The sequence below is a fragment of the Saccopteryx bilineata genome, chromosome 4 (assembly GCF_036850765.1).
Source record: "Saccopteryx bilineata isolate mSacBil1 chromosome 4, mSacBil1_pri_phased_curated, whole genome shotgun sequence".
Classification (NCBI taxonomy): domain Eukaryota; kingdom Metazoa; phylum Chordata; class Mammalia; order Chiroptera; family Emballonuridae; genus Saccopteryx; species Saccopteryx bilineata.
In genome coordinates, this window is record NC_089493.1 from 37,872,069 (window position 1) to 37,899,460 (window position 27,392).

Consider the following 27,392-nt stretch of genomic DNA (forward strand, 5'->3'; position numbering starts at 1 on the left):
TGGAGGGCTTATTTAAACATATCGGTGGCCCTGGCCACTGGTTCCGGGTTCCCTAGCTGTGGTGCAGATAAAACCCCTTAATTTGCATTTCTAACAAGTTCTTGAGAGATGCTGTATCAGTCGGGATCGCTTTGAGAACCACTGTCTTAGAAGAAGACGCCGCGGCAAGAGCTCTCCCCTTTCCCTCCGTCTCTCCCAGCTGCATTCACACCTGTGCCACTTCCCCCTCTCCGTGGTAGCGGTAGATTCCGGCTTTTGGACTCAGTTTCTAACGGTTGCACCCTTATCCCCGGTGAACGGGTAGAGAGACGAAAACTGCTCGCAGCCCCAGATCTGCTCAGCTTGGCTCCCACCTCCTTCGCTGAGTTTCCACCGCAAATATTGCCCGCTGCACGCGCCCTCTCTCGGGTGTGCATTATTCCCTCTCTTTCCCTACTCCTTTCAACAACTTTGCAGTGGTGGCTGCGCTCGCCGCTCGCCCCCTGCCCTCCCCAGCCTCGGGAAGCTCCCCGGCGCGGCTGCAGCTCCCTCGCGTCAGACCCAGCCTGGGGCGCAGTGGCCATTCCCGCGCGGACCCTCTCTGGCCCGGGCTCCGCGGCGTGCGGTAGGGAGGGCGCTGAAAGCTCCCAGGTGGAGCTTCAAAAGCCGAAACCCGCCCGGGGGGAGGGGGCGCAGCAGCGTCAGGTGGCCGCTCTGCGTCCCCGCGCACCGCCCAGTCGGTCCCCGCTCCGCGCTCAGCCTCAGCGAAGCGCGAACACCTCCCACCGAGCAGGCGCTTTGGGGGCTCGGGACCCGGGCGGGAGAAACTGAGCTGTGATCCCTCCGCTTGCCAGTCGCCCTCTCGGGCGTCCTGCCTGCTTCTCCCACTTCCTCTCCGACTCCACGGCCCCGCCGGACGGCGAGCACTCGCCTCCCTCTCCCGGGAGAGGGGAGCGGACCCGAGGCGCACAGCCTCGCACAAGTTGGGCTCCGGCCGCGCGGGCGGAGGGGGCCGGGGCGAGCGGAGCGGAGGGCGCGGAGACGGGGTCCGGGTCTGGGCTGAGAGGGGCGGGCGGACAGGCGCCGGAGTCGGCTCTTCCCGCCCCGCCGGCCCCGGGGCGCGGGGCCGGGGGAGCCATGCTGAGCCCGCGCCCGGGCGACGGCCACCGCGGCGGCAGCCTCGGCAGCAGCTGGAGCGGCGGCACCGGCGGGACAGCGACAGCGGGGGCGGCGCAGGCGCACTGGGTCCCGCGGAGCCTGCAGTTCCCGAGCCCCGTGTGCGGCACCGCCACAGTCTGGGCAGCGGCGGCCGGGGGAGCGCTACTACCATGAACTGCCTGGTTCTCCTCCCCAGAGCTGCTCATCCGCGTCGGGCTGGAGACACAGTCAGGGGACCCCGTCGCCGCCGCCGCGCCCCCTCTTCTTTCGGCTGCATCTTCTCCTCCACCTTTGCCTCCTCTTCTTCCACCTTCTCTTCCTGCATCCCCCCCTCCCCCGCCGCGGATCCTGGCCGCCGCTCTCCAAACCCAGGATGCCGGGGGGCAAGAGAGGGCTGGTGGCACCGCAGAACACATTTTTGGAGAACATCGTCAGGCGCTCCAGCGGTAAGAAGAGTTGCAGTTCAAACCAACCCCACTTGGATCCTGCCCACTTGCGTCCCCCCATCCTCCCCATCCCATCCCTCTCCCAAAGGGGGCGGGGGACGCCGACAGCCTTACCTGGTGGCTTCAGTAACTAGCTGGACCTGATTTGGGGTGGGGAGTGGGAATGAGCTGATGGTGGAAAGTTAGTTGCATACCCTCCTCACGACGTACTCGCTCGCCTCCCACCTGTCCAGAGCCAGGATCAGGTCGAAGCTAAGGGGAGCGGAAAGGGTGTATGTAGGTACTTCTGCAGAATAGAGTTGAGTTTCGGTTTGGTGAGGGTTATTTTTCTTCATTCTCTTTCCACCTGTTCCCCCCCCCCCCCAAAGTAGGTTGTAGAAACTGAACAAATTCTTAGAGTTTAGTTAATCTCAGTGCAAGGGTTTCCTTCAAGTTGGGAATGACTGCAAAAGTGGCTACTTAATAAGATTTAATCTCTGTATTGGCTTTTGGGCCCAATGGGCACCGCTCAAGGGAGTCTTGTGCTAGGGAGAGTCATTGAGGTTGAACCTGATGAAGAGAGCACTTGAAAAAATGGGAAGGCAATTACTATGCTCAAATATATGTGGAAAGTTTCTTTCTTCTTCTTCTTTTAAACTGTACATTGGCCTATAGTAATTTGTATCATACTTGATTTGACTTAAACAGGGGAAACGTAGAAGGGAAGCAAGAGCTTCTGTATTTTTAAAGTAACCAGAGAAAGAATTTTAAAAATGCCATTTTACCTTGATAATGATGTGAAGGTTTTCTTGCCTTGAAGTGTCTTTAAAATACCATCCATTTTATGCATTCAGAGCCTCCAAGATATTCTGAATGGGGGTGGTTATATAGTTCACATTTTAAAAACCTTATAAACCTTGCATTTTATGGACATCTCTATATCTTCCACTTGTTTCAAATTCTTTTTATATAATTTTCAGCTTATAAGGAAAATATGTAAAGTATTCTTTAAAGGTTTTTTTTTCTTTTTTCTTTCAAGGCCTGTTATTTTGAGATCCCTTGCTTGGAGAATTATGATAGAGGCATTTCTGTATATCGATTACAGTGGAGCTTGGACCAAAGCAATCGAAATACTCTCTGCAGTTCCATAATTGTTTATTTATTCATTAAAACAATATTTTGGGGGGTGCCTTATACAACAGATGCTCTCTGGGATCCTTTGGTTAAAAAAATGATTAAGATACTTCTGTTCTCTAGAAGTTCCCTACCTAGTGGGCAAGACTGAAGCACACTCAAGTGAGCATAAATAATTAAATATAATTATGCTTTCCCTGATTGGTAGATTAGACTGTATTAATTCTTATATTATCTCTTCTAAAACTAGGCTTGCACATATTTCCCATGGTTTGGGGCATATACATATTTAAATTTCCCAAGCTATTTTTCATAAAGCTCTGATGTGTGACTTTATTTCTTCCACTGTGGCCAATACCTGGTACTATACAAGTCTAGAGCAGACTTTTTGGGTTAAAAAAAAAAAATAACTATTAGGCCTGATCTAATTAAAAAACCCAATACTATTTTTAACCATTCCAGTGTTATTTCAAATGTGTTTTTGATTTTTTATGAAGATATAAAATATACATTTTTGATGGTAGAAACCTTCTTATGCTAATATTATTCAAGAGCTAATGTACAAGGAGATACTGCTGTTCAACCAATGAGTTTGGGAAATTTAAAGATATGAAAGTCTTATTTCAGCTTTCTCCGTCGTCTTGAGTTAATTGCACTCCTGGTAATTTGGTCGGTAAGAGGACTTTTCAGAGCAGAGGAGAAGACCCATAGGCTCTTGGTTGCTCTGCAGAGTAACCAGAAAGGAGATGATAATGCCTTGACTGAAGTTTTCTAATACAGCATCTTTGGTTGAAATTTCTTATACAGGCTGGAACTATACCCAGTCTTTAGATGACCTTTTATTTCAGATATACCATGAAATGAAGACTTACCTGTGTGGCTTAGAAATACCTGCTTCTGTTGCCTCCATTTTACATCTTCCATCCAAATTAGTGAATATTCTATCCTTTTCACACGTCATGTTCATAACTGCTTCATTGGTTTAATGTTTCTTTCCATGGGAAACACCAAGTGCAAATGAAAATGTATCTGTTTGGCATTTAACATACCATCTCCAATTGCTTAAGGCTACCTTTTAATACCACTCTCTACTCAAAACCTGTGAACTTTGAAATGTTTTAGATACTTGAGGCAAATATATGTGCATGTGTATGTAATAAATACTGAAAAGTCTCAGTACTGCTTTTATAGGAAGGACCCTGGAAAATGAGAATTACAGTACTGAATTAGTCTACACATCACATAGCCATGCCATTTCTGTATGATTTGGCAGAGAAATAGATACATTTATTCTGAGATATTGTTTAATTGAGATTAACAGAGAAAATTTCCTTCAGAATTCTCACAGGCAGATCAAGTTTGTCACAGTGAAGATCTCATTATTCATTAACTTAACAACACTGAAAGTAAAGTGTTTGGTAGAGGTTTAGTGGAAAAGGAAAGAAAAAGATGAAGCACTTCTGATAGATTTAAGAATTGGAGAGAGAGGCTGGGATTGCCTATTTACCTTTACCTCACGATACGCTTCTCTTTCTGATACAATATCATGTCCTTCGTATGAAAAGACCAGATCTGTTGGTGAGAGTCAGATGAAAGAGAATCATATACATAGAGATGCAAACAGATAAACATATAGACCAGCATCCACCTCGATACAAAGACAGATACAGAAGAAAACTCTCTTTCTCTCTCTCATATACAGAGAGAGATGTAGAAAGTAACAGAAATATAGAGGGAGGCTGGAAGGGGAAGAGAGAGAGAGCGAGAGGGAGAGGGAGAGGGAGATTAGACATGAAAGGGAAACACACAAAGAGAAAACAAAACACGAGGCACTTATTTATCTATGGCTATCTCTAATTAGCTGAAATCTCAGCCAATTAGAGATCCGTCAGAGAACTTCGTGATGATGCAGAAGCAAAGAGCAAGAAGTGTGGAACATTTGGGTATAGCTTTCAAACGTGAGGCATTCCTAATAAAATTCCAAACTCTGCAGTCGCAATTTCCCAGAATAATGGTGCTATATTCTGTGCCCTGGAGTAGCACTAGAGCCTATTTTCTTTTATTTCCCACCTCCTGGGATGGTTTTTTTTTTAAATTTTTTCTTATTTAGTTGACTCAGTCTGTTATGGGAAGGCATTTCAAATTATTACTGGTGATTCAAAGTGTATAAAATAAAATAATGAGGGCCATTGAATAGGATGGATACACACGTACTTTATAGACAAATCTCAAAATATTAGAAGTAGAGAATTCCTTCTTTTAGTTTTAAGATAAAAGACAAGATCATTTTAGACAAATAAAAGGAATTATAGTAATTCTTGGCATGTGATTCTAGTAGGGATAGAGAGCATATTACTACTCCCAAGAAGTTGTAAAGGTCAAAAGTATAAATAGCAAGGTTTAAATATGCTTTTGGCTTAGCAGGAATAAGTTGGTAAGTAGAAAAAGTTTGGGAACTATGTGGAGAGTTCATTACACCTGTGCAATGTCTCATAGTTGGTCTCTGGCCCAAAGTGCTTATTGACGGAATCTGTGTCTGGAACATTACTAGGCCTTCATCCCTTATTTAAATTTCAATTATTTATGCAAGCTCTTTATCCACATATATTGGGTTGTAAGGAGCAGTAAACTTGTGGGTAAAGGGGAAGTCACTGAAATAAAGCAACAGTTTCTAGGACTTTTAGGTAAAATTTTAGATTCAAAAAACAAAACAAATTATTTCCAAGGTCTTCAATCTGATTATGTCTTTGGGCAGCACATTTTATGCAGATGTTGTCTTTGATTTCTTGACAGATAGGCAGTTTTGGTGACACTATTTTGGGCGACAGTAAATTAGTTTGCTATTTTAAAAAAATCGTAACTTCGAAAATAATGTATTTTTATTAGAAATTAAGTATTGCTCTTTAATATTTTAAACATCATGAGAAATTAGAAATATTTTTTCTCTTTAGAGAAAAAAAGGGTTCAGGAAAGAAGACAGAGGAGGTAGAATTTTATGGACCACTTAACTTTCAAGAGAAGAAGTTCAATATACTCAATTTCTATTTTTCTTGACATGCCCAGGTTATACAAGCACTTTGCACTTTTTTTTACTGTTATCTTTTATTTATAGGAATATCCAAAATTATTTTTTTGCTATCATTAATATTTATAAAAAAAAGTTCTTAAGGAAAGCTGGTAAGAGAGGAACTAGAGAAACTAGTAATTTTAAAACAAAACAAAAAATGGGAATAATAACTTCTAAATATTATGCAATGTATAAGAAATGATGAAGAAATGGGCATTTTGGGTATACATTTCTGGGTATTTTTTCCTTGAAAGATTTTCCTTAACAACTAAACCACTACTCCAGAAATATTCATAAAAATACATAGTGTTTTAGAAGCATTGGTTTACCAATGTGTCACCTTCACTATTAAAATATCACAGAGGTTGAAATTATACTGATAACATCCTAAATTATGTTTATAAGTAAGCCGGAAGATTGTATCTTGCTTAAGAGCCCACACTACATTATATAACAAATGCAGTACTTTCCTGACTAGAGAGATATTTATCCCAGATACCTCGTGTCTCATTGGACTTGCCCTCTTGGTCTATCTTTTGCTGAATTTCAGAAGTAGGGTGTGTATGAAATCCACCTACCTAGCTATCTTTTAACTACCCTGCTAACAGAACCATAAAAGACAATCTTTTTTGATAGAAGAAAGCAGCTATCATTATTCATTAACAGCAGCTGATTATATTTCCAAAAATAGATCCTTTAGTTTAGTCAATATTCATCTTTGACTTTCATTGTTAATAACAGCTGTATGCTAGCATGGACAAATAACGCTTCCACGATCTTCAGTGTCTGGCCCAGGAAGAGGTTGTGTGTTGTTCTTTGAAGCGCTATACTTAGGATTTACCACAAGAGGTCACTATAAGTTCTGTCACAGGTGAACCAAGTAGTTAATCTTTTTTCTTCTTCTATTTTCTCTCTTTTTTCCTCAAGTTTGTTTGGTTGGAGGTTAAAATGAATGTAGTTTATTACTCTTGGAAGAAAATATTTAAATGTAGGACATAGGAAATAAAACTAAAGAAGGTATTTATTTCTTTTAATCATTACAATCTTTAGTGGATGATGACCTACATTTTGTGATTAAATGAATGGGTATTAATAAAAACAGTTTATCTAAAGGAATAAATTTAAAGAAATTTTTAGATTAGTAAGACATTTACTTTAACAGATTAACAAAATTTTATTATAATAAATCATTTCAGTGTGGTGGTACTATATATTCAATATAAGGAAAATGCCATATAATGTTCACATAAGAAGGATGAATATATATACTTCAATAAAATTTGTCCTTTAGCATATGTCTTGATATAATAATACATTGGTGAAGTATAATCGGTTCATGACAGTGATTTGAGTTTATTGACAGACAGTTCACAGATTTATGGTTACTTACCTAGAATACAATTCCAGTATTTTGATATTATCCAAACTTTTAAAATAAAATACAGGGCTAAAACAAATATTCTTCAAAATTCTCCAAACTTATTAAGCTACCCCCCAAAATATGATTGGAGGTACTATTACTTTATGAGGTATCGTTTTCTAGTAATCAGTAAGTTTGAATCTTGGTTTTACAGATTTTAATTCCCTTTTGGGAGGGTTAGAAAACACATATTGAGATATAATTTGAAATGCCCTAAATAAAATTAGTTTTAATGGAAAAATGAAAATATGCCATGTAGTAATTTTATGAATAAAAGAGCTGTCGTGAAATAAAAAAAAAAAACATAGATAACAAGTCACGACCAAAAACCAGTGGCAATTGTGGAAAGTGAGGTTAAAGGAGGTAGTTTTGATGTCCACTAATGGATATTTATAAGATATTTCCTCTTACCAGTTTCAGAGTAGAATTTTAAACAGTTCCATCTTATGTCCTTGTCATGCACACACAGCAGGAAGAAAATGGTAACGATATGAGGTAAAATAATCAGCTTGATTGTGATAATCATTTCACAGCATATACATACATCAAACCATCAAGTTGTACACCTTAAATATATACAGTTTTTATTTGTAAATTGTGCCTTAGTGAAGTTGAAAAAAACCCTCAGCATATTCCACCAAATACTCTAACTTAATGTATGTATGGGATGGCTCCTCTTCATCATTGAGGAATACGTAAAAAGAATTATTTAAATATCTTTATTTTATATAATGTAGAAGTTAATACTGGAAAGGTTTAGCCTTGAAAAATAATATAATCTCATAAATCATGTATTTTTGACATTGTTTTAGCATTTGGTTTTAAACTTTTTTTTTTTTCACGTGTGAGAGAGAGCAAGAGAGAGAGAGGGACAGATAGGGACAGATAGACAGGAAGGGAGAGAGATGAGAAGCATCAACTTGTAGTTGTGGCACCTTAGTTGTTCATTGATTGCTTTCTCACATGTGCCTTGACTGGAGGCGTGGGGGGGGGGTCCAGCTGAGCCAGTGACCCCTTGTTCGAGCCAGTGACCTTGGGCATTAAGCCATTGATCTTTGGGCTCAAGCCAGTGACCATGGGGTCATGTCTATGATCCCACTCTCAAGCCAGCAACTCTGTGCTCAAGCTGGTGAGTCCGTGTTCAAGGTGGATGAGTCCACACTCAAGCTGGTGACCTCAAGGTTTCGAACTTGGGTCTTCAGTGTCCCAGGCTGATGCTCTATCCACTGCGTCACTGCCTAGTCAGGCTTTGTGGTTACTCTTAAACTAAAAAGACATTTATGTATATTCTAGATAGTTTTGTGATATATATAATTTTCACATGGAAATAGGAAAATTAAGGAGCAGAGTCATTTAGCTAGAAAAAAATGGTTGAAAAGCTATTTGAAATTTTTATTGAAATGACTTTTTTTGGGGGGGGGATTTGTTCCCATGAGATAAATTAAGTGGTACTGTGTACGAAGTCCTATTGATTTCAAGAGATTAGAGATTTGAGATCTGAGCTTAAGTGCACAATCATAGCAATTTCTAAGGGTAATGACATATATCTGGGAAGTCATGAAAATGTTGAATAGAAACTAAGCTCTGTAAAGCTATGGGCCACACCTTGCCCATACTTTATATCCTCTACCGTGAAGAGCTCATAGCACTAGCACTAGTTAAGTAAATGCTTTTTGATTTTTGTCTCCTACATTAAATTAGTCCATAATTAACTTGCCACCAAAACAATGCTGATTAAATCTATTAAGTAAGCTTGTAAATGTAATTGCATAGTTGAAAATATTCAAGCAATGCGTACATTTAAACATGAAAATAGCACTGTATAGGGCCAATCAGATGGTTCTCATGAGGTGAATGTGTAAGTGACCTCATGCTCATCTTCATTTCCAACTGAAATAGTTTCTATCACTTTTGTTCAAATCTCCAAGGGCTTAAAACCTTGATAATTTTATGCAAGAAAGAACTGTTTCAAAATTTGTATATTCTAATTTACTTTCTAAAACAATTTAGCAGTTAGTTTTTGTTGGTAAATTTTATCATTGAGAACATATCTATACCAGGTTAAGTGTCTTCTGAGTGTTTTGCCTTGAGTAACAGCTTGCCATCCTATACTCTATCCAGTGGAAGAAGGAAAACAGATTTTTGGCTATTTAGAGACTGCAGGGCCAGCCTCAGATCACCAAGTTTAACTGAATGTCAGACAACTCACTCGGATTGAGGGGAAAAGTTAACCTTTATCCTGATCTTCTCTGTAAGTATTTTATGTCTGCAGGCATATATACATATATATACTAGAAAACCCGGCAGTCATACGAAATGACCGCTGTTCTAGATATTATAAATTGTAATTAAAATGATTTGTGCAAAGGTGTCTGCTAATTCAAACTGAATTACCCAGGGCAGGCGGCGAGGATGCCCCTTTGCTTAGTGCCCCACAGGGTTTCCCCCTTCTACTTGCTTAATTGCTTAAAGTAGAGTGCAATGAAGGAAACCACTGGCGGTACATTTCTTAAGAGCCACTGCTAGCTCAATAAATAAAGGTGATTTAAATAATTAAATGTTAATTCACATGTCAAAGATCTCTTTGTACACAACATTTCTTGTGTAGATCTTTCCATCATTTTTAAGCTCGCCTTGCAGAGGACCATCGATTATTTTTAATTTTACGTCTGTTCTTTCACGAACTCTTGAACAGGCAACATAAAGTTGACCATGTCCAAATGCAGGCTCAGGTAAAAAAATGCCAACACGCTTAAGCGTTTGGCCCTGAGACTTATTGATGGTCATAGCAAAGACAAATTTTACAGGAAATTGTCTACATCTGAATTGAAACGGCAACCCTGTTTGAGATGGAGCCAAATCAATTCTTGGAATGACATGTATTTCACCTTTAGAGGAGCCAGTCAAAGACTTAGCCATTATGACATTATTTTTCAATTGAAGGATGCAAAGTTCCAGTTTGATGGTAAACTTGACCATGAAGTCAAAAGCAATAAAGTCCTGATCCAGGCAAGTAAATTGGTTTGTTTCCCATAGACGCAAAAGCAAATGAACTATTAATGGATCGAATGCTATCCATGTACTGTTTGCTATTTGGATGCTGATTAGTCAATAATTTATTCAAGAGTGGTGGATAATTCTCAATTAGTGGAACTACAATGTTTCCGTACTTGCAACATTGAGAAAATCCTTTCTTGCCATGGTCAAATCAATTAGTTTCTAACTTGAAGTTTAAGGACTGACAGTGTTCACATCTAATATTCATGTCAGCAGAGGAATGCTCAAAAATTAAAGTTTCTCCGTTTGAAACTGTTTTAATCCTTTTTGCATTTCGGTCAGCATTACTCTGTTGTTTTTTTGCATTTCTCTCCTGCCTTTGTTCAAGGGACTCATTTTGTCAAGACAGGCTTTTTTGTCTTACATCTGAGGCAAGCCTTGTTTCTCTATGCTCATCAGTCTCATTTTGCTGAGAAAGATGCATTTGCTCTGCAACTGAAGCAAGCCTTGTCTTTCTCTGCTCAGTGGTTTCTTTTTGTCGAGAAAGCCGTCTTTGTGCAGCTTTAGCTCTTTTTCTCTCCTCTTCAGTGCTGTATTTTCTAGGAGGCATTCTTAAAAGAAATTACATTAAGACGTAGTTTTTATGTAAAACAGATGATTGCCAATGCAAACAAATGTTCACCTTCCCCCTGACACACTCAATTTGCGTTCAGCCTTAAATTGTTTCAAAAGCAGATGATTGCCAATGCAAACAAATGTTCACCTTCCCCCTGACCCACTCAATTTGTGTTCAGCTGTGGCAACTTCACCCCATTGGCTAGTACAGTTACACAAGCAACCAATAAGCTATCGGTGACAGACACTTAAGCCGCATATAATAAAGATATATATATATATATATATATATATATATATATATATATATGAACAGAGGAGTTTTTCAGTGCCAACTTAAATAGTCTGAGAATAAAGTCCCTTAAAAACAACTCCTGTCCTTTTGCTTGATCCTCATACTCTTTCTAGTTAATTATTCATTAATTCAACAAAAATTTATTGCATGCCAATTGTGTGCTAGGCACTGATCTAAACATTGGTAATGCAATCTAAAAATTATGTTTCTCTTCCTTTCTTCCTTCCTCTCTCCCTTCTTCCTTCCTTCCTTCCTTCCTTCCTTCCTTCCTTCCTTCCTTCCTTCCTTCCTTCCCTCCTTCCTCCCTCCCTCCCTCCCTCCCTCCCTCCCTTCCTCCCTCCCTTCTTCCTTCCCTCTTTCTTTCTTTCTTTCTTTCTTTCTTTCTTTCTTTCTTTCTTTCTTTTTCTCTTTTCTTTTTATGTACAGGCAGTGTACCCATTGGTTAAGAGCCATAGTAGATTCTGGAGGTTGGCATTTGAATCCTGGCTCTGATGCTTACAAGCCCTGAGACTTACTTATCTGTACCTAGTTTTCTCTTCTATAAAGTGCAAGTAATAAAAGTGCCTAGCTGATGGTGTTGGAGTGAGGATTGAATGAGGTAATATGTGCAAAGTGCTAAGAACAGTGTCTAGCACATAAGAATCAGTATCTGTATCAGTGCTGTTAGTTATTATCATCATTTAGATGTTTAAATCTTCGAACACACCACCTATATTTGATGCCTTTAATTCTTGGTCATCATTTCCTTTTGCATCTGTTTTCAAGTGATTTCTGTTTATACCATGATGTTGAAGCTTCCTAGAAGGTTGCATACAGTGAACACTCATGTGAATCCATATTTTTCTGGCTTTGCTAGGATTGAGACTGCTCCCCTGCCCTCTCACATCCATGCTCATCTTTTGGATATCATGTCTTTTCACTTTCTCCTTGCCCTTTTTCCTGGGTTCTCTTACTATTCTGATTTCCCTCTTCTCCCCTCTCTCCCCTTCTATCTTCTCCTCTCCTCCCTTCTGAAGAGTGAAGAGTCATTCAGGTTCAGCCTTTAGCTGTCTTTATTACATCTTCACCCTCCTTTTCAGAGCACGTTTGTCCTCTGTGCTTGCTCTGTCTTCTGTGCCCCAGTCCTGTGTTGCCAATGGCCTGTACAATTTCTCTCTTCTTATACCTTTCATAAGTTGTCTAAAACTCAACGTGGCCAGAACTGAATTTATCACTGGCTTTGGCTTCAAAAAGACTTAGTTATTTTGGTATTTTTTCACTTATGTAAAAGGTATTGAGGTATAATTACCAACCACCAACCCTTAAGAATAGGAGTTTTGTCATGCACTTCTTTTTATTTCTTTTTTTTTTTAAATGATTTTATTTGTTAAATATGTTCTAGAGAAAGGAGAGTTTGGGAAGGAATGAGAATTATCAACTCATAGTTGCTTCACTTTAGTTGTTCATTGATTGCTTGTCATAAGTGCCTTGACCCGGCAAGCCCAAGGTCTCAAACTAGATACCTCAGCATTCCAGGTTGATACTCTATCCACTGTGCCACCATAGGCCAAGCATCCATGCCATGCACTTTTTTTTACCATGCACAAGTGCTGTGTGCAGAGTGAATTTTTGCCCATTCACTATACTGACTCATATCAGAGCACGAAACATGTCCATAACCGACATCATATATAGCCAGTGTATATAAATACGATGAATCAAAGAAAGAATTACAGGTGGAAAGAAGAGTTGGACTTGGAAATAAAATATCTCCTCTGAGGATGGGGACCGAAAGGTGTAATACATTCTCCTATTCATTCCTAGAGTAGTCTCTCTGTCTACTTGAGCAACCACAGTCAAGGTAACTTAGTAATCTTTCCGGAACTCTGTGGGAGCATTTCCAAGCTCAGAGAACAGTGCTCTCAAGAGAGCAAAGGCATTTCCATCTTGATGACACAGACTTCTGTCCTGGCTCGACCCTTTAACTGCAGTGACCCACTAGGACTCTCCAGGGTTATAATAACTAGCCTGCAGGGTTGCTGGAAAAATTCAGCCAAAGCGCAGACATAGAGGATCTGCCTCATCATAGTAAGGGCTTAATAAATATTCAACTTTTTCTATTTTCTCTAAATAAGGTAAGGTTGGGTAGGTTTTCTTTCTTTTTCAAAATCTGAATAAAGCAAAAGTATTAAGGGTTGAGATTTTCCTAAACTCATGGATCTGAGCTTAAATGCATTTGGATTCACTTTACCAAGGGCTTATTTTTGTTGGAGAAAAACAAAAACCAAAAACAAACAGACACTAGTTCTCTCCTCAACAAAATACTACTAGTTAAAGCCAAAGAAACATGTTCTCTTCACCTCCATACCTGGCAGTGCTTGGAGAAGACAAAGAAGTCAGAAATGTCAGCCTCTTTTTGTAACTGGCTGAAGGAAAGAAATTAATGAATTTGTGATCTGTATCTTTCCCTTGAACAATTAGCTCCTAGTGCATAGATAGTGGATATTAAAAAAAAAAAATAGGACAAAGCTTTAGAAAATTAATTAGATTCTAAATGCATTCAGAAAAGCCTTGCTTGTTTTTCTAACAGGTGTGCAGGTTAGACTAGTCTTTTAATTGAAATTCTTCATTCGTTTCTTGTCATTAGTCTCCAATTGCCTTAAAAGGTTAACTTCAAAGAAAGTATATAATCCCTTCAGAACAGACAAAATTCATTTGCAAAAACAAGGTTTGTTTATTCTCAGGATTGAAAAGTTATGCTGCATCATTAAATATGTAATATTCCCCCCCCCCCCCCCGATGAACACATCTTGACTGATTTAGCTTTTATCCAAGATTATATAATTAGTGATATATAATTAGTGGAGGTCTTTAGATATTTTAAGAAATCTTATTGTAGTAAAATCCAGTAGAAAATTGTCATTATCTGTATTCGAGTGAAGGTTTTTTTTTTGTTTTATTTTGAGACTCTGAATCCTGTAGGCCATTATTGTGGTCATATTTTCCTTTTAATGATTCTGACCAGTGTTGTTTTTAGAAACCCATTTTCTTATAAACAAAACACAAACTATTAAAAGTAGAAACTTGAAATTATTGAGCACACTTTTTTGTGTGTGTAGAAATATGTCTATAACAAAATTGCTATTATTTCTACCACTACAATTTCAGAAATATGAAGTTATCTTATGCATTCTAAATCACTTTGGCTAGTTGGGAAAAGAATGCCATCAAAGAAACACAGAAACTTAAAAACGTGCCTTTGATCTTGAAGGAGATGAAACATGGAGGCATATTTTTAACTTTGATGACAGCTGAACAAATTTGAATGAATTAACAGGATTTTTTTTTACTATTTCAAACTCCCACAGTGATGGTCTGCTTAATGTTGCCAAAATTATTATATAATGATTAGTCTTATTTTGAAAGGTACAACATGTACCCCACCCACATTTTAAAGATATATTCCCTTATAGAACTATAGATAAAGGTGCATTATAAAGACAGAAAAGATATCAGCCTTTTATTCTGTTCCTGATATAGTAGAAGTGGGCACTGCATCTATCAGAAATCAACATTGTGGATGTGGGCATGACCTATAAATTATTTATGCTTTTGTTTAGCCATCTGTCCTAGAACTTTATTTAACCCAAATAAAATGTGTTATATGTGATTCAGGAATTGTTTTGTTGTTACTGGTCTATGAAACTTAAATATATCTATAGATATAGCTCATCCAGAAGACAAGTTTAAAAAATAATATATATTCCATAATTTAAATTCACAAGTTTTTAGAGTGTAGGGAAATCTGCTTAGAAATACCTTTCTCTCTCTCCCTCCCTTCCTTCCTTCCTTCCTTCCTTCCTTCCTTCCTTCCTTCCTTCCTTCCTTCCTTCCTTCCTTCCTCCCTCCCTCCCTCCCTCCCTCCCTCCCTTCCTTCCTTCCTTTCTCTCTCTTTCTCTCTCCCTCCTTCCCTCCCTCCCTCCCTCCCTCCCTCCCTCCCTCCCTCCCTCCCTCCCTCCCTTCTTTCCTTCCTTCCTTCCTTCCTTCCTTCCTTCCTTCCTTCCTTCCTTCCTTCCTTTTTTTTCTTACAGAATTGTCAGTTCTTTGAAGAAAAATACCTAGCACAGTTCTTGACAATCTACATTCTTAACAATGTATAGCATTGCTTTAATAATTATTCATTGCTGTATGATTTTAAATAGGAATCAGAATTTTTATATTTGATTTGACCACTTAAACATTTGAGGATATACAGTGATGAACAAAAAGACATGGTCCCTGACTTGATGAAACTTGGGTATCTGGTAGGGAGAAAAGCATTAAAAAAAACTCATATGAAATATATAATTACAGATTGTGGTATGCATTTTGAAGGAAAGGGAAGGGTGCTGTGATTAAGTATCAATATAACAGGGGCTAATTTAGATTGGGAGATGGTATCAGGGAAGGCCATTCTATATAAAGTACTGCTGAGTCCCAAAGCAAGAAGTAACTAGATGGTAAGTGGACAGAAGACTATTTCAGGCAATGAGAAAACATGTGAACAGTTCTAAGGAGAGAAAGAGAAAATGGCTAAGTTTGTGAAGCTTAAAGGCTGGTGCTGTTGGATTGCATTGACAAAAACAGAGTGAGGTGGGGAGCGAGGGTGGAGAGAGACAGTTAGGGGTCTGGCTATTCAGGGCCAGAGTTTTGCATTATGTTCAGTGCAGTGGACAGATCTGACATAAGGGTTACCTGCTGTGTAATGACAAGCTGGACTGTTGGAAAAAAGAATGATATTATGGGACTGATTAGGAGACTACAACAACAGTCCAGGCAAGAGACAATGGTGGCATGGTCTGGAATGGTAGCAGTAGACACAAAGAGAAGTGAGTGCGTCTGACATGTTTCCTTGGGAGAATCATTAGGGTTTACTGATGTATTGGGTGGCATGAATGAAGAACTATGAGGATGACTTTCAGGGTTTTGATTCAAGCATCTGGGTGTAGATAGAGATAGGAAAGATGTCCCTGAGATGGGAAGAACTGGAAGACAGCCAGATTGGAGCGACACCCTTGAGATGAGCTGCATTATCACTTTGTCCCCTAGCTCCCTTTCCTTCCCTTGAGGTGAAGAAGAATGCAACCACAGGGAGCTCAGTGTGACTGTGAACGGAGGTGATTTCTGTCCTCTACCTACTTAGAGACATTCAGAGAAGAGTATCCCAGGCCAGGCAATTAGCCTAGTCAGTCCGTGCTTGTGGATTAGAAACATGTGGCTTCGGATTTTAGTAAGAGCCTGATTTGGATGAGAAACAAAGTAAATTGGGAAGACCTAAATCCCAAACCAAAACCTAACTTCATAATGAACATTTGACAATCAGCATTGTCGACATGCCCTCTTCAACCAATGTCTTTAGAAACTGTTAGTGGTTATTGCTACGTAGATTTGACTGTGGTGCTTTTAAGCTTCAAAGTTCCCTTTTTGGTCACTGATTTTTAGAATGTGTGTCATTTGGCTCTCTGCATCAGAGGGCTGTGGAGGTTGGGGTGACTTGGGGCTGCAAACACCTGCACCTTTCTTCATGGAGGACCGGTGATCTGGGAGAGAAGCTTGAACTAGCCCTGAGTCTGGATTTCAGTTCCACCTGCACTTCACCTCCGCTGCAGGAGCTCTGTGCCAGGGTTTTCGGGTTTTCAGAATAAGAATGATGATATCTGGCTGGTGTGCTTCCCCAGAGGTAGGGCTACGTGAATATATTCAGAGGGAAAATCCTGTTGACTTTGCTCAGAAGCAGCCCTAGACCTTGAGAAAACTATAAATTAGTGAAAGTGTTTTGTTCAATGTTTCGGCTTCTCTTTGTGAAGTTTCTCCCCACACCTCCACTCCATGTCTTTTCTCTCTGTCAGTGAGTACTCTAGAACTCTTCTGTGTGACTTAGCACTTCCTAAGATATCTTAAAACTTCTCTGTGCCTGTGTTCTGAAATATATCTCTCTAGGGTCATTTATATAAAAAAAAGATGAGAGGGTGGGAGGGGGAGTGGGAGCCTTAACCTCCTCCATGATTGTTAATGTCCATGAGATTTCTGGATTAGAATACACAGTTCTCATAAATACAAGACAAAAACCCACTTTCCAGTCATGTCAGAGATAGGTAGTGTTGTAGCAGTTCAGAGGAAAACATTTTTTTTTTTCTGTAGCAATTTGTAATTGCTATAGAAAGGGAAGAAACTTTTCACATACTTCTATATGTTTTTTTCATTGACTGAACATAAACTTTCTTCTAGAAATTTCTGTCAGCCAAGATTATTGGCCTCAGGGTTTGCACAGGATCTCCTTTAGGAATGGGATTAATATGCAGGGGTATTGTGTTGAATGCAGTTATTTACCTATTGTCTGAAAAAAATAGCACTGTAAAAAAGACATGCTACCTCTAGGTTATAGCGAAACAATAGCTTAGATAGCAGTTCTGAAATATAATGTGATCGAATAGAAAGTCTTAGACAATGAGGCCTGGTTCTCTTTTTCCTTCAACCAGACATCCTTTTCCTATCTCTGAGTCCCTTCAGTTGCCTAGCCTGTTTTTCCATCTATAAATGGGAAGGGGAGGATGCACAAGATGGGTGTATTCAAGGACTTGGGGATCATCTGAAAGTCCTGTTAAAATGCAGGTTCAGATTCATTAGGTCTGGGGCGGGTCCCGGCTTCTGCATTGCTAATAAACTCCCCAGCGATACTGGTCCACACTTTGAGTAGCAAGGCACTAGATTCAAGTTTTCCAAACCTGGCTGAGCATGAGTGAGACTTTCCTTTGTGGTTGCATTTTTGTGGTCTACCCTGAGGGTGTCTGTTCGGTCTGTCTGCATTAGAATTTAGCAATCTGTATTTTTTTTAAGCTGCCACAATTTAGGAATTATAGCAGTAGTAAATTAGTGCTTCTCCACTCTGTAAGAACCACCTGAGAAGATTTAAAGATAAATACCAATGCCTGGCTCTCACTCCAGGCCAGTTAAGACAATCATTGAGGGGCGGGGCCTGTAATAAGTAACTCCGGCAGCCCCTCCAGTCCTCTTCAACCTCCACCCCAATTGAACGTGCAGTCAAAATTGGGAAACACAATTTTAGTGGGTCATTTTGAACTAGGAACCTGTGATTCAGTTTTCAACCTACTAATCCTTGAGGGAAAAGTACTTGTTGTATTTCATGTCTGTCTCTGAAAGTACAGTATACCGTATTTCCCCATGGATAAGACGTACACTTTTCCAAAAAATTTGGGGTCTAAAAACTGGGTGCATCTTATACAGTGGTTGTAGATTTTTTACTTGCATTTCCGCTTTTTCGTTCTTGTCTTTTTTTTTTTTTTCCTCAAATTTTAGGCTTCCAAATTAAGGTACATCTTATACATGGGAGTGTCCTATACATGGTGAAATATGGTACTTCGTGGTCTTGAAAGATTATAATGAGATGTTTTCAAGACTCAGCCTCTTGTAGATCTTTATTCAGGAATCTGCTTACCTGTGGCATTATAGCTAAAACAGGGGTCGGGAAACTTTTTGGCTGAGAGAGCCATGAACGCCACATATTTTAAAATGTAATTCCGTGAGAGCCATACAACAACCTGTGTACATTATGCATTATCCAATAAAAATTTGGTGTTGTCCCGGAGGACAGCTATGATCGGCTCCAGCCACCCGCAACCATGAACATGAGCAGTAGGAAATGAATGGATTATAATACATGAGAATGTTTTATATTTTTAATGTTAATATTTTTTTATTAGATTTGTCTGCGAGCCAGATGCATCCATCAAAAGAGCCACATCTGGCTCGTGAGCCATAGGTTCCCGACCCGTTCTAAAATGTACTGGGTCATGACCACCTGGTAGGGATAATGACCCAATTCTTTGGCTCTCCTGCAGGAACATGTATATTAGAAACATTTGGATGTGAAATGTTTGTAAATATCTTCAAGGACTGGAACAGTCTGGACCTCAAGGAAAGTTCTGTTTCCCATGGCTTTTAATGTGCTAAGAGCTCTAAGGACAAATCAGAACTAGTTTCATGAAGATTCAGTGATAACTGTCTTAGTGTATTTGGGCCGCTCTAACAAAAGACCATAAATTGGGTGGCTTTTAAACAACAGAAATTTCTCTCTCACAATTCTGGAGGCTGGAAGTCTGAGATCAGGGTGCCAGTGTGGTCAGCCTTCTGGTGAGAACCCTCTGCATCATTGCAGAATACTGACTTCTCATGGTATCCTCATATGATGGAGATCAGAGCAGAAGAAACAAGCTGTTTTGTGACTCTTATAAAGGCACTAATCATATTCATAAAGGATTCCATCTTCTTGACCTCATGGAACCCTAACCACATCAAGTCTAAAGTTATTGGAGGTGACCTGGTCAGAAGGTCAGAAAAAGATTTACTGAGCATGTAACAACTGAATTAAGAGCTAAATAAATGTAATTGTCAGCCAGACAGGGAGGGAAAGGAATGGTGTTTAGCCAGCTAAAAAGGTAAGTTAAAAGGTTCTACTGTGAGAGAGAACATGCCACTTATTAAAGAATATAAGAAAAATTAATGTGGTTATTATCTTACTCAGGGCAAGGGACAAAATGTTGAGAGCTGAGGTTTGACATAGTTGGAGGTTATTATAGGTTATGGAAAAGATTAGGGCATTCTGAGAGCCGTGATAAGCTCTTGATGAGTGTGAAAGCAGGGAGGGGATATGATCCAATTTGAATTTTGAAAAGACCAGTTTAGCTTCAGTAAGGACAATCCATTGACGGAATCACAGAGAGGGTTGGAATAAAACCATATAGATAGCTGTTGGAATTGTCCAGGGAAGAGATGATGGGAGCTTGGGTTTAAAAGATGATGGTGAGGATTTGGAGAAATGGAAATATTTGAAAAGAGTTTTAAGAGATAAAAGTAATAAGATTGGGTAATGGATTAGTTGTAGGGGTAATGAGAAGGATGTTGAAGATTTATTAGAAATATTATGTAATTAAATGAATAATTATCCCATTCTCTAAGCTAAGAAACACAGGGAAAGCCTCCGATTTAAGGTAATGAAAGTTGTGGAAATGTTATGCTGAGGTACTGTTGGACAGATAAAATGTATTATGCTCACTTTGTTAAAGAGGCCGTTGCCCAGGTGATATTAATGTGTGTTGAGAATCCTTGTAGCCTGGGGCTTGGTTTTGGGATTAAGCCTTTCCCACCCATTTTTGATGTGGGGTGGTACAATCCTATCATGCCTCAGAGGGTGACTGTATTAGAGACTTTCCTATTTTGTATATTGGATTAAGGGTTTGGATTTCTACACTATAAAATGGGGACGGAGCGGGAGCTTGTGCTCTTGGTTCCTGGGATGATTAGCATGAGAGAGCAGAGAGAGCAGAGAGAGGCCACGTGGAGGAGGCCAGGAGAAGCAGCCAAGATGGCGGAGTATTGAGTGAGGGGCCAGTTTGTGCAGTTTGACGCTGGAGAAGGAAGGAGATGGGGAACAGAGGTGAATAAGTCTGGTGAGCTAGAAACCTTTGATTCTAGGAAACTAGGATAAGTCAGTGGCTTTGTGAGCACTGAATGTGAGTGGGTTTTGGAGCCCAGTGTGTGTTTTTACTTGCCCGTCTGTTGCAAGCTAGAATTAAAGACTATGGCCCACCAGTTCTTGGCTCCGTTGTTTCTTTACCGACTGTCCGAATCCAATGCGAACCTGCATGGGCTGGGCTGCTCTGATGGTGGCCCTGGCCCTGGCTACTGGCTTTACAGGTACCTTTATGATTATCTAAAAGGAGAGGTCAGCTTGGCTGTCAAGATCTAGAATTTATTGAGGTCTGGCTTGGTGATATCAAATGTTGAGTTACTAAGCCTATGAAGACAGGTGAAAGTATACGGAGGAGCTGATGTGGTGGACCTCTATATATACTCACTGGATAAAGAATATCGAGGCTGTAATGGAAATGGAGAAGTGTTCAAAGAAATAAGGGAATGTTCTATGAAAGCTAATGATTGAGAAAGTTTTAAGGAGGGCATGTTTATCAAGCTTCTGAATTGTCAAGTTGTAAGGCCAGGAGCCGTCATCGTGACCATTCACATGCAGGTTCCCATTGGATTCAGGCAGGCGATAAAGAAATGGCGGAGTCAGAGGATGGGGGGCCATCCTATTTATTGGTGTCTCACCAAGACAGGCAAACCACAAAAGAAGACAAGGGAAAAGCAGAAAACCAGCTCTTCCCATGAAGGGCAAGGGATCAGGGGAGCCCCTGCAATTGTGATAGCAGGAACTGTGTGTCTGAGCTCCTGGTCTGTCCCACTTTATAGTGTAGAAAACCAAAATCCCTTAATCCAATATACAAACAAGGAAGTCTCCAATACAAAGTCACTTATCCAAGGCATAATTGGATTTCTCATGAGAGTGCACCACCCAGATCATACAATCAGTCAAGGGTGTGGGGAAAAGCTTAGTCCCAAAACCAAACCTCAGGCTACAACAGCCTGGCCTGCTTATAGCCTGTCCCCCACACCCATTATAAGTCACAAGCGAGCAAACATATATATCATGTTTACAAACTTATTTGACCAACATTCCACCCCTTTTGCTCGCTTTACAATCTAAACCACAGGCATCTTCCATGATGGTCACTGTGCAAGGAGTGGGATACATTGCATAAACAGAAATAGTACCAACTACAGCAATAGAATTAACAGATCAAAAACTATGGGCGAAATGAGAGAGCTGTCAGTGGCACCAAGAGAGGCAAATCTCTTCCCTCTGGCAGAATACAGGCCAGAGTTTTATCTGCAGACAGCACTGTAGCTGGCACCAGAGGCCGCCCTGAGCGGGCGTACCAAACCTTATTGGCCAATACACCAGCATCTGCTGGTTCTATGTGTAGTAAAATAGGGGAACTTATTATTGGCCATAAAGAAATTACAAAGGTGCCCTTCAAAATGCTGTCCCCTTGAGCACTCAAGGGATAATACACTTCTACCTTAGGTGGCCAGGTGCTGGTTGCCCAAGGAGTTAACTGGAGGTCCACCTCTAGCCCCTTTCCCCATGGTGCCAACAAGGCCACCCATCTCAGATGGGGGGCCTGTACAGTCCAGGGCCAAGTCCATTGAAGCCGTTGTCCTTTAAGAAGGGCTGTTGGAGCAGGCAAGAGCACGTTGCCCTGCTGTCCGAAACCTGGCTTGAGTAGAATGTCCTTAGTGCGTATCTGCAACTGAATAGGGGCAGCTGTCCGATGCAGGAGGGCCTCTACTGGAGCTGGGCTTCCCCGTCGAGGTCGCTCATTCAAAATCCGAAGTACTGTCCATAAGCGGCGCGTCCATCCAGTAAGAGAGCCGGTGCCCCCCTCCTGTCGCAGTCCCTGCTTTAAGAGTCCATTATAACGCTCAATGATGCCAGCAGCCTGGGGGTGGTAGGGAACATGGTACTTCCAGTCCACCCCCAGCTTTTGAGCCTATTGCCTCACCATTGAACCAGTGAAGTGGGTACCATTGTCACTTTCAAGGACCAGCGGTCGCCCGTATGCAGCACTCAGGCGGTCCAGAGCCTGTATGACTGCCCTCTGGTCAGGGTAGACATTTGGGCCATACCACTACGTGGTTTAGTTGCCCAATCTCTCACCCATCCAGCTATAGGGTATGTTGTTTTGACTGTAACTGGTGTTGTGGTTGTAATACTCTCAGTTGCCAGGAGGGCAGCATACACAGCTGCCAGCTGCTTCTCTACTAATGAGTAACGAACTTCAGCACCTTTCCACAATTGGGACCAAAATCCAATAGGTTGCCATAGGCGCTCTGTCCGCTGCCACAAGCCCCATCCAAACCCCTCCGAGGTTACATGAACATCCAGCTCACAGGGCCTGGCAGGATCAAACACATTCAAGGCCTGTGCCACCTTGACAGCTCTCTTAGCAGCTGCAAATGAACCTTGCGCCTGCTCAGTCCAATCTCAGCGAACCCCCTTTCGAATAAGGTTGTACAAGGGGCGTAGTAACTGAGCCAAATGCGGTATAAATGCTCGCCAATACCCCAACAAACCTAAGAATTCCTGTAACTGTTTTACCGTAGTGGGCACGGGGTATGCTTGAATCTTATCTATAACTGCGTCAGGGATAACTTTTGTCTTACCCGACCAGACAACTCCCAAGAATTTAACAGATAACCCAGGTCCTTGTAATTTGTTCTCGTTAACTGCCCAGCCACATGCTTTCAAATGGGATAGCAGGGTAGGGACTGCTTGCTCCAATTCTGAAAGAGAATCACTAGTTAGCATAATATCATCAATATAATGGTACATGCGGACTACCTCTGGCTGTTTCCATTTAGCCAGGTCAGCAGCCACCAGCCCATGGCACAAGGTGGGGCTATGCAAATAGCCCTGGGGTAACACTGTAAAGGTCCATTGTCTCCCTTCCCAACTGAAGGCAAATTGGTCTTGACTCTCTGCGGCTATATCAATAGAGAAAAAAGCATTGGCCAAGTCTGCCACAAAGTGGTATGTCCCCAACTCATGGCTTAGCCGATCCATCATGTTAGCTATCGAGGGAACAGCAGCGTGCAAAGGGGGAACAACTTTATTAAGTTCCCTGTAATCTACTGTCATTCTCCAGGTTCCATCTGCTTTGCGCACAGGCCATACTGGGGAGTTGTAAGGACTGTGTGCTGGCCGGATGATCCCCACCTTTTCTAGTTCAAGGATTGTCCCTGTGACTTCTTCATAACCACCTGGCAGGCGGTACTGCTTGGTGTTAGTCACACGCCGAGGGATGAATGAATGAAAAGCATCCTTTGGATTTGGTGATGGGAAGAGGTTCTTGGTGATTGTGGGTGTCTTGCAGTGAGGAGGACAGAAGCTAGAAAGGAGTGAGTTGAGTGAACAGGAACTGAGGAGATGGAACCAATGAGAACAGATAACTTTTAAGATAAGTTTGTTCTGTGGAGGGTAAGATAAAAAATGGTGGTAGCCAAGAGAGGAATGTGGGCTGAGTGGTACTCAGTGAATGTGCCACAGTGAAGGTAAAGTTGAGCTGGTTCTTGGAAGTTTTGATAGGCAAAGGGGTGGATAGTGGGCCTCGTGAGTGAGTATATTTTGGGGACATAATGAGGAAACCGGACTAACTGCAATAATATGGATTTTAGGAGCAATGAGAAATATGTTTGTGTAGGTAGGGAGGGGAAGGCTGAATTTCAAAGGGCTTTGTAAGCCTGGGAGAGGATTTGATAAGGTAACTGGTTGAGAGTCTTGATCTGAGTGAAGAGTAGTATGATAGATGCAGGGCTTCAGGGGGCCAAGTGAATATTAGTCTGAAAATTGAAACAGGGTGAGTTGAGTCAGGGAGACCCTGTAGCTAGCTGTATAGACTTCCACAGTTACCTAATCATGAAGTGGGAGTATAGGGATCAGAGAAGGTAAACCGACCAGGATCCGGCCTGGGCTAAGATGAGAAAGAAGTTAATTTTTAGTGATCATGTTACAAATACTTATAATTGATGCTATGCACACAAGAAAATATTATGTATTTATAGAGAAATTAATTCTTTAGGGATCATTTTTGTGGAAATAAGCTCATTTTATTTTCTACTCTAAACACCCTATGTATCAAGAAAGGGTGGTGCCACCATTCTTATAGTTAAGGCTTAGCTCAAATGCCACTGTTTTCCTAAAACTTCTGATTCTCTGGTCCTTTGTCTTCTTTGTTTTCTTTTAAATTTGGGGTATAATTTATATGAGGTAAAAATACACATATCTTAAGTGTACCGTTCAGTAAGCTCTAACAAATGTATATACTTGTGTAACTTAGACCTTTATAAAGATAGAGAACAAAGACCTTCCCTAGAAAGTTCCTTTTGCCTCTTTTCTGTCGGTCCCTCTGAATAGGAATATGAACATACTACAAGTTTTAATCCATCCTCTTGTTGATGGACCTTTTCATTGTTTTCAATTTTGGCTCCTATGAATAAATTTGATGTGAACATTTTTCTACAAGTCTTTTTGTTAACACATGTTTTCATTTCACTTGAGTAAATGCCTAGGAGTGAAATTTCTGGGTCAGAGTTGATACTTAACTTCGTAAGAAATCATTTTCCAAAGTGATCATGCCATTTTATAAAGAATTTGAGTTGTTCCATATTTTCAGCAACATTTTGTATTGTTCTTCTTCTTCTTTTTTTTTTTTTTTTTTTTGTATTTTTCTGAAGTTGGTAACGGGAGGCAGTCAGACTCCCATATGTGCCCGACCAGGATCCACCCGGCACGCCCACCAGGGGGCGATGCTCTGCCCATCTGGGCCGTTGCTCTGTTGCAACCAGAGTCATTCTAGTGCCTGAGGCAGAGGCCATGGAGCCATCCTCAGCGCCTGGGCCAACTTTGCTCCAATGGAGCCTTGGCTGCAGGAGGGGAAGAGAGAGACAGAGAGGAAGGAGAGGAGGAGGGGTGGAGAAGCAGATGGGCGCTTCTCCTGTGTGCCCTGGCTGGGACTCCTGCACGCCAGGCCGACGCTCTACCACTGAGCCAACCGGTCAGGGCCTGTATTGTTAGTCTTTATAACTACTCTAGTGGCTGAACAATTATACATCATATTATTGTGCTTTTAGTTATTTTCTGATGTGTGGTGATGGTGAGCATCTCATTGGCCACTGTAGATCTTTTTTGTGAAATGTCTTCAAGTCATTTGTCCATTTTGTCAATTGGGTCATTTGTCCTTTTGTAAGAATTTTTTCTATATTCTGGATAGGAATTCTTTCTCAGATATCTGTATTGTGAATATTTTTGCTTAATCAGTGAATTTTTATTTTTATTTTTATTTTTTGACAGTGTCTTGGAATGAGCAGTTGATTTTAATTTTGATGATATCTAATGTATTTATCCACACCTGCTTTTGTGATGATTACTATATGAGTCTTATCTAAAAAATTTTTGTCTCCCTCAAAGTTGTAAAATTTCCTCCTATGTTTTCTTTTAAGTTTTTATTTTTGTATTTAGTTCAATGACCCATTAATATTGTGTGTGTGTATGTGTGTGTGTGTGTGGTGTGTGCGTGTGTGTGTGTGTGTGTGTGTGTGTGTGTGTGTGAAGTAGGGGTCGTAGTTCAGTTTTTGCTGATGTGGATATTCAGTTGTTTGGGCACAGTTCATTGAAAAGACTTAGAAGAAACCCAGCTCTTTATACTGCCTTGGAATCTTTGTAAACAATCAGTTAACCATTTATGTGAGGCTTTTTTTTTTTTTTTCTTGCATTTATTTTCAGCAGTTTTACTGTTATTTTTGTACTGTGGCTTTGTTTATATTTATCTTGCTTGAGGTTTACTGAGCTATGCGTTATTTTTTATGGTATTTGGAAAATTTTTTGTCTTCATTTATCCAAACTACATTTGTGCCTTATTCTTGTCATTTTCCCCCTCAGACTCAACTATATATAATTTAGACTGCTTGATACTATCCCAAAGGACATCTTTTTAATTTGTTTCTCTTTTTTCTTCAGTTTGCAATAACTTTCTTTGATATATTTTTTAATTGTCCTTAAATTTTTAAGGGTTTAATCTGTTAAACTTGTTCAATGAATTTTTTTTTATATATTCCCAATATCAACCCTTCTTTCTATTGCTTGTTTTTCCTTGAGTATTTTCACAATTCTCTCTTTCTTTTTTGCCTGCCTCATCATTTTTATTTGTTACTAGACATTTTGTTGATACAATGTAGAGGTTTTGGATTTTATTATTGTTCTCTGAAGAGAGTTACATTTTACATTTTATTTTAGCAGGTAGTTAAATTGCTGGTGGGTAACCTTGATCATGATTTTAGCTGTGTGTGTGTGTGTGTGTGTGTGTGTGTGTGTGTGTGTGTGTTAAAGAGAGAGAGAGAGACAGAGGGGGACGAGGAGGGAATTCTATGTATTTTTGTTTTGTTTTGTTTTGAGAGGAGGGGAGATAGTGAGACAGACTCCCAAATGCACTCTGACTGGGATCCACCCAGCAATCCCTGTCTGGAGCCAATACTCGAATCAAGTGAGCTATTTTTAGCATCTGAAGCCAACCCTTGGACCAACTGAGCCATCCTCAGCACCTGGGACCCATGCTTGAATGAGTCGAGCCACTGGATGTGGGAAGGGAGGGGGCAGAAAAGGGGAAGAGAAAGCGGGAGAGAAGCAGATGGTCACTTCTCTTGTGTACCCTGACTGGGAATTGAACCTGGGACATTTATATATCTATGTTCTATCCACTGAGCCAACTGGCCAGGGAAGATATTCTATGTTTTTGACCTTACTGCCAGATCATAGACTTTTTTCTTTTTTTCTTTTCTGAAGCTGGAAACAGGGAGAGACAGACAGACTCC

The 27,392-nt window shown here is 40.7% G+C and overlaps 1 protein-coding gene across 1 annotated transcript in view; it reads left to right on the forward strand.

The window, feature by feature from the left end:
* Nucleotides 1–1,115: 1,115 nt before the first annotated feature.
* KCNH5 (potassium voltage-gated channel subfamily H member 5) overlaps nt 1,116–27,392 on the forward strand; it is a 340,538-nt gene continuing 314,261 nt past the window's right edge. Inside the window, exon 1 of the mRNA XM_066276207.1 lies at nt 1,116–1,583. Coding sequence (XP_066132304.1) covers nt 1,511–1,583 — 73 coding nt within the window. The 5' untranslated portion in view covers nt 1,116–1,510. The remainder of the gene's footprint in view (nt 1,584–27,392) is intronic.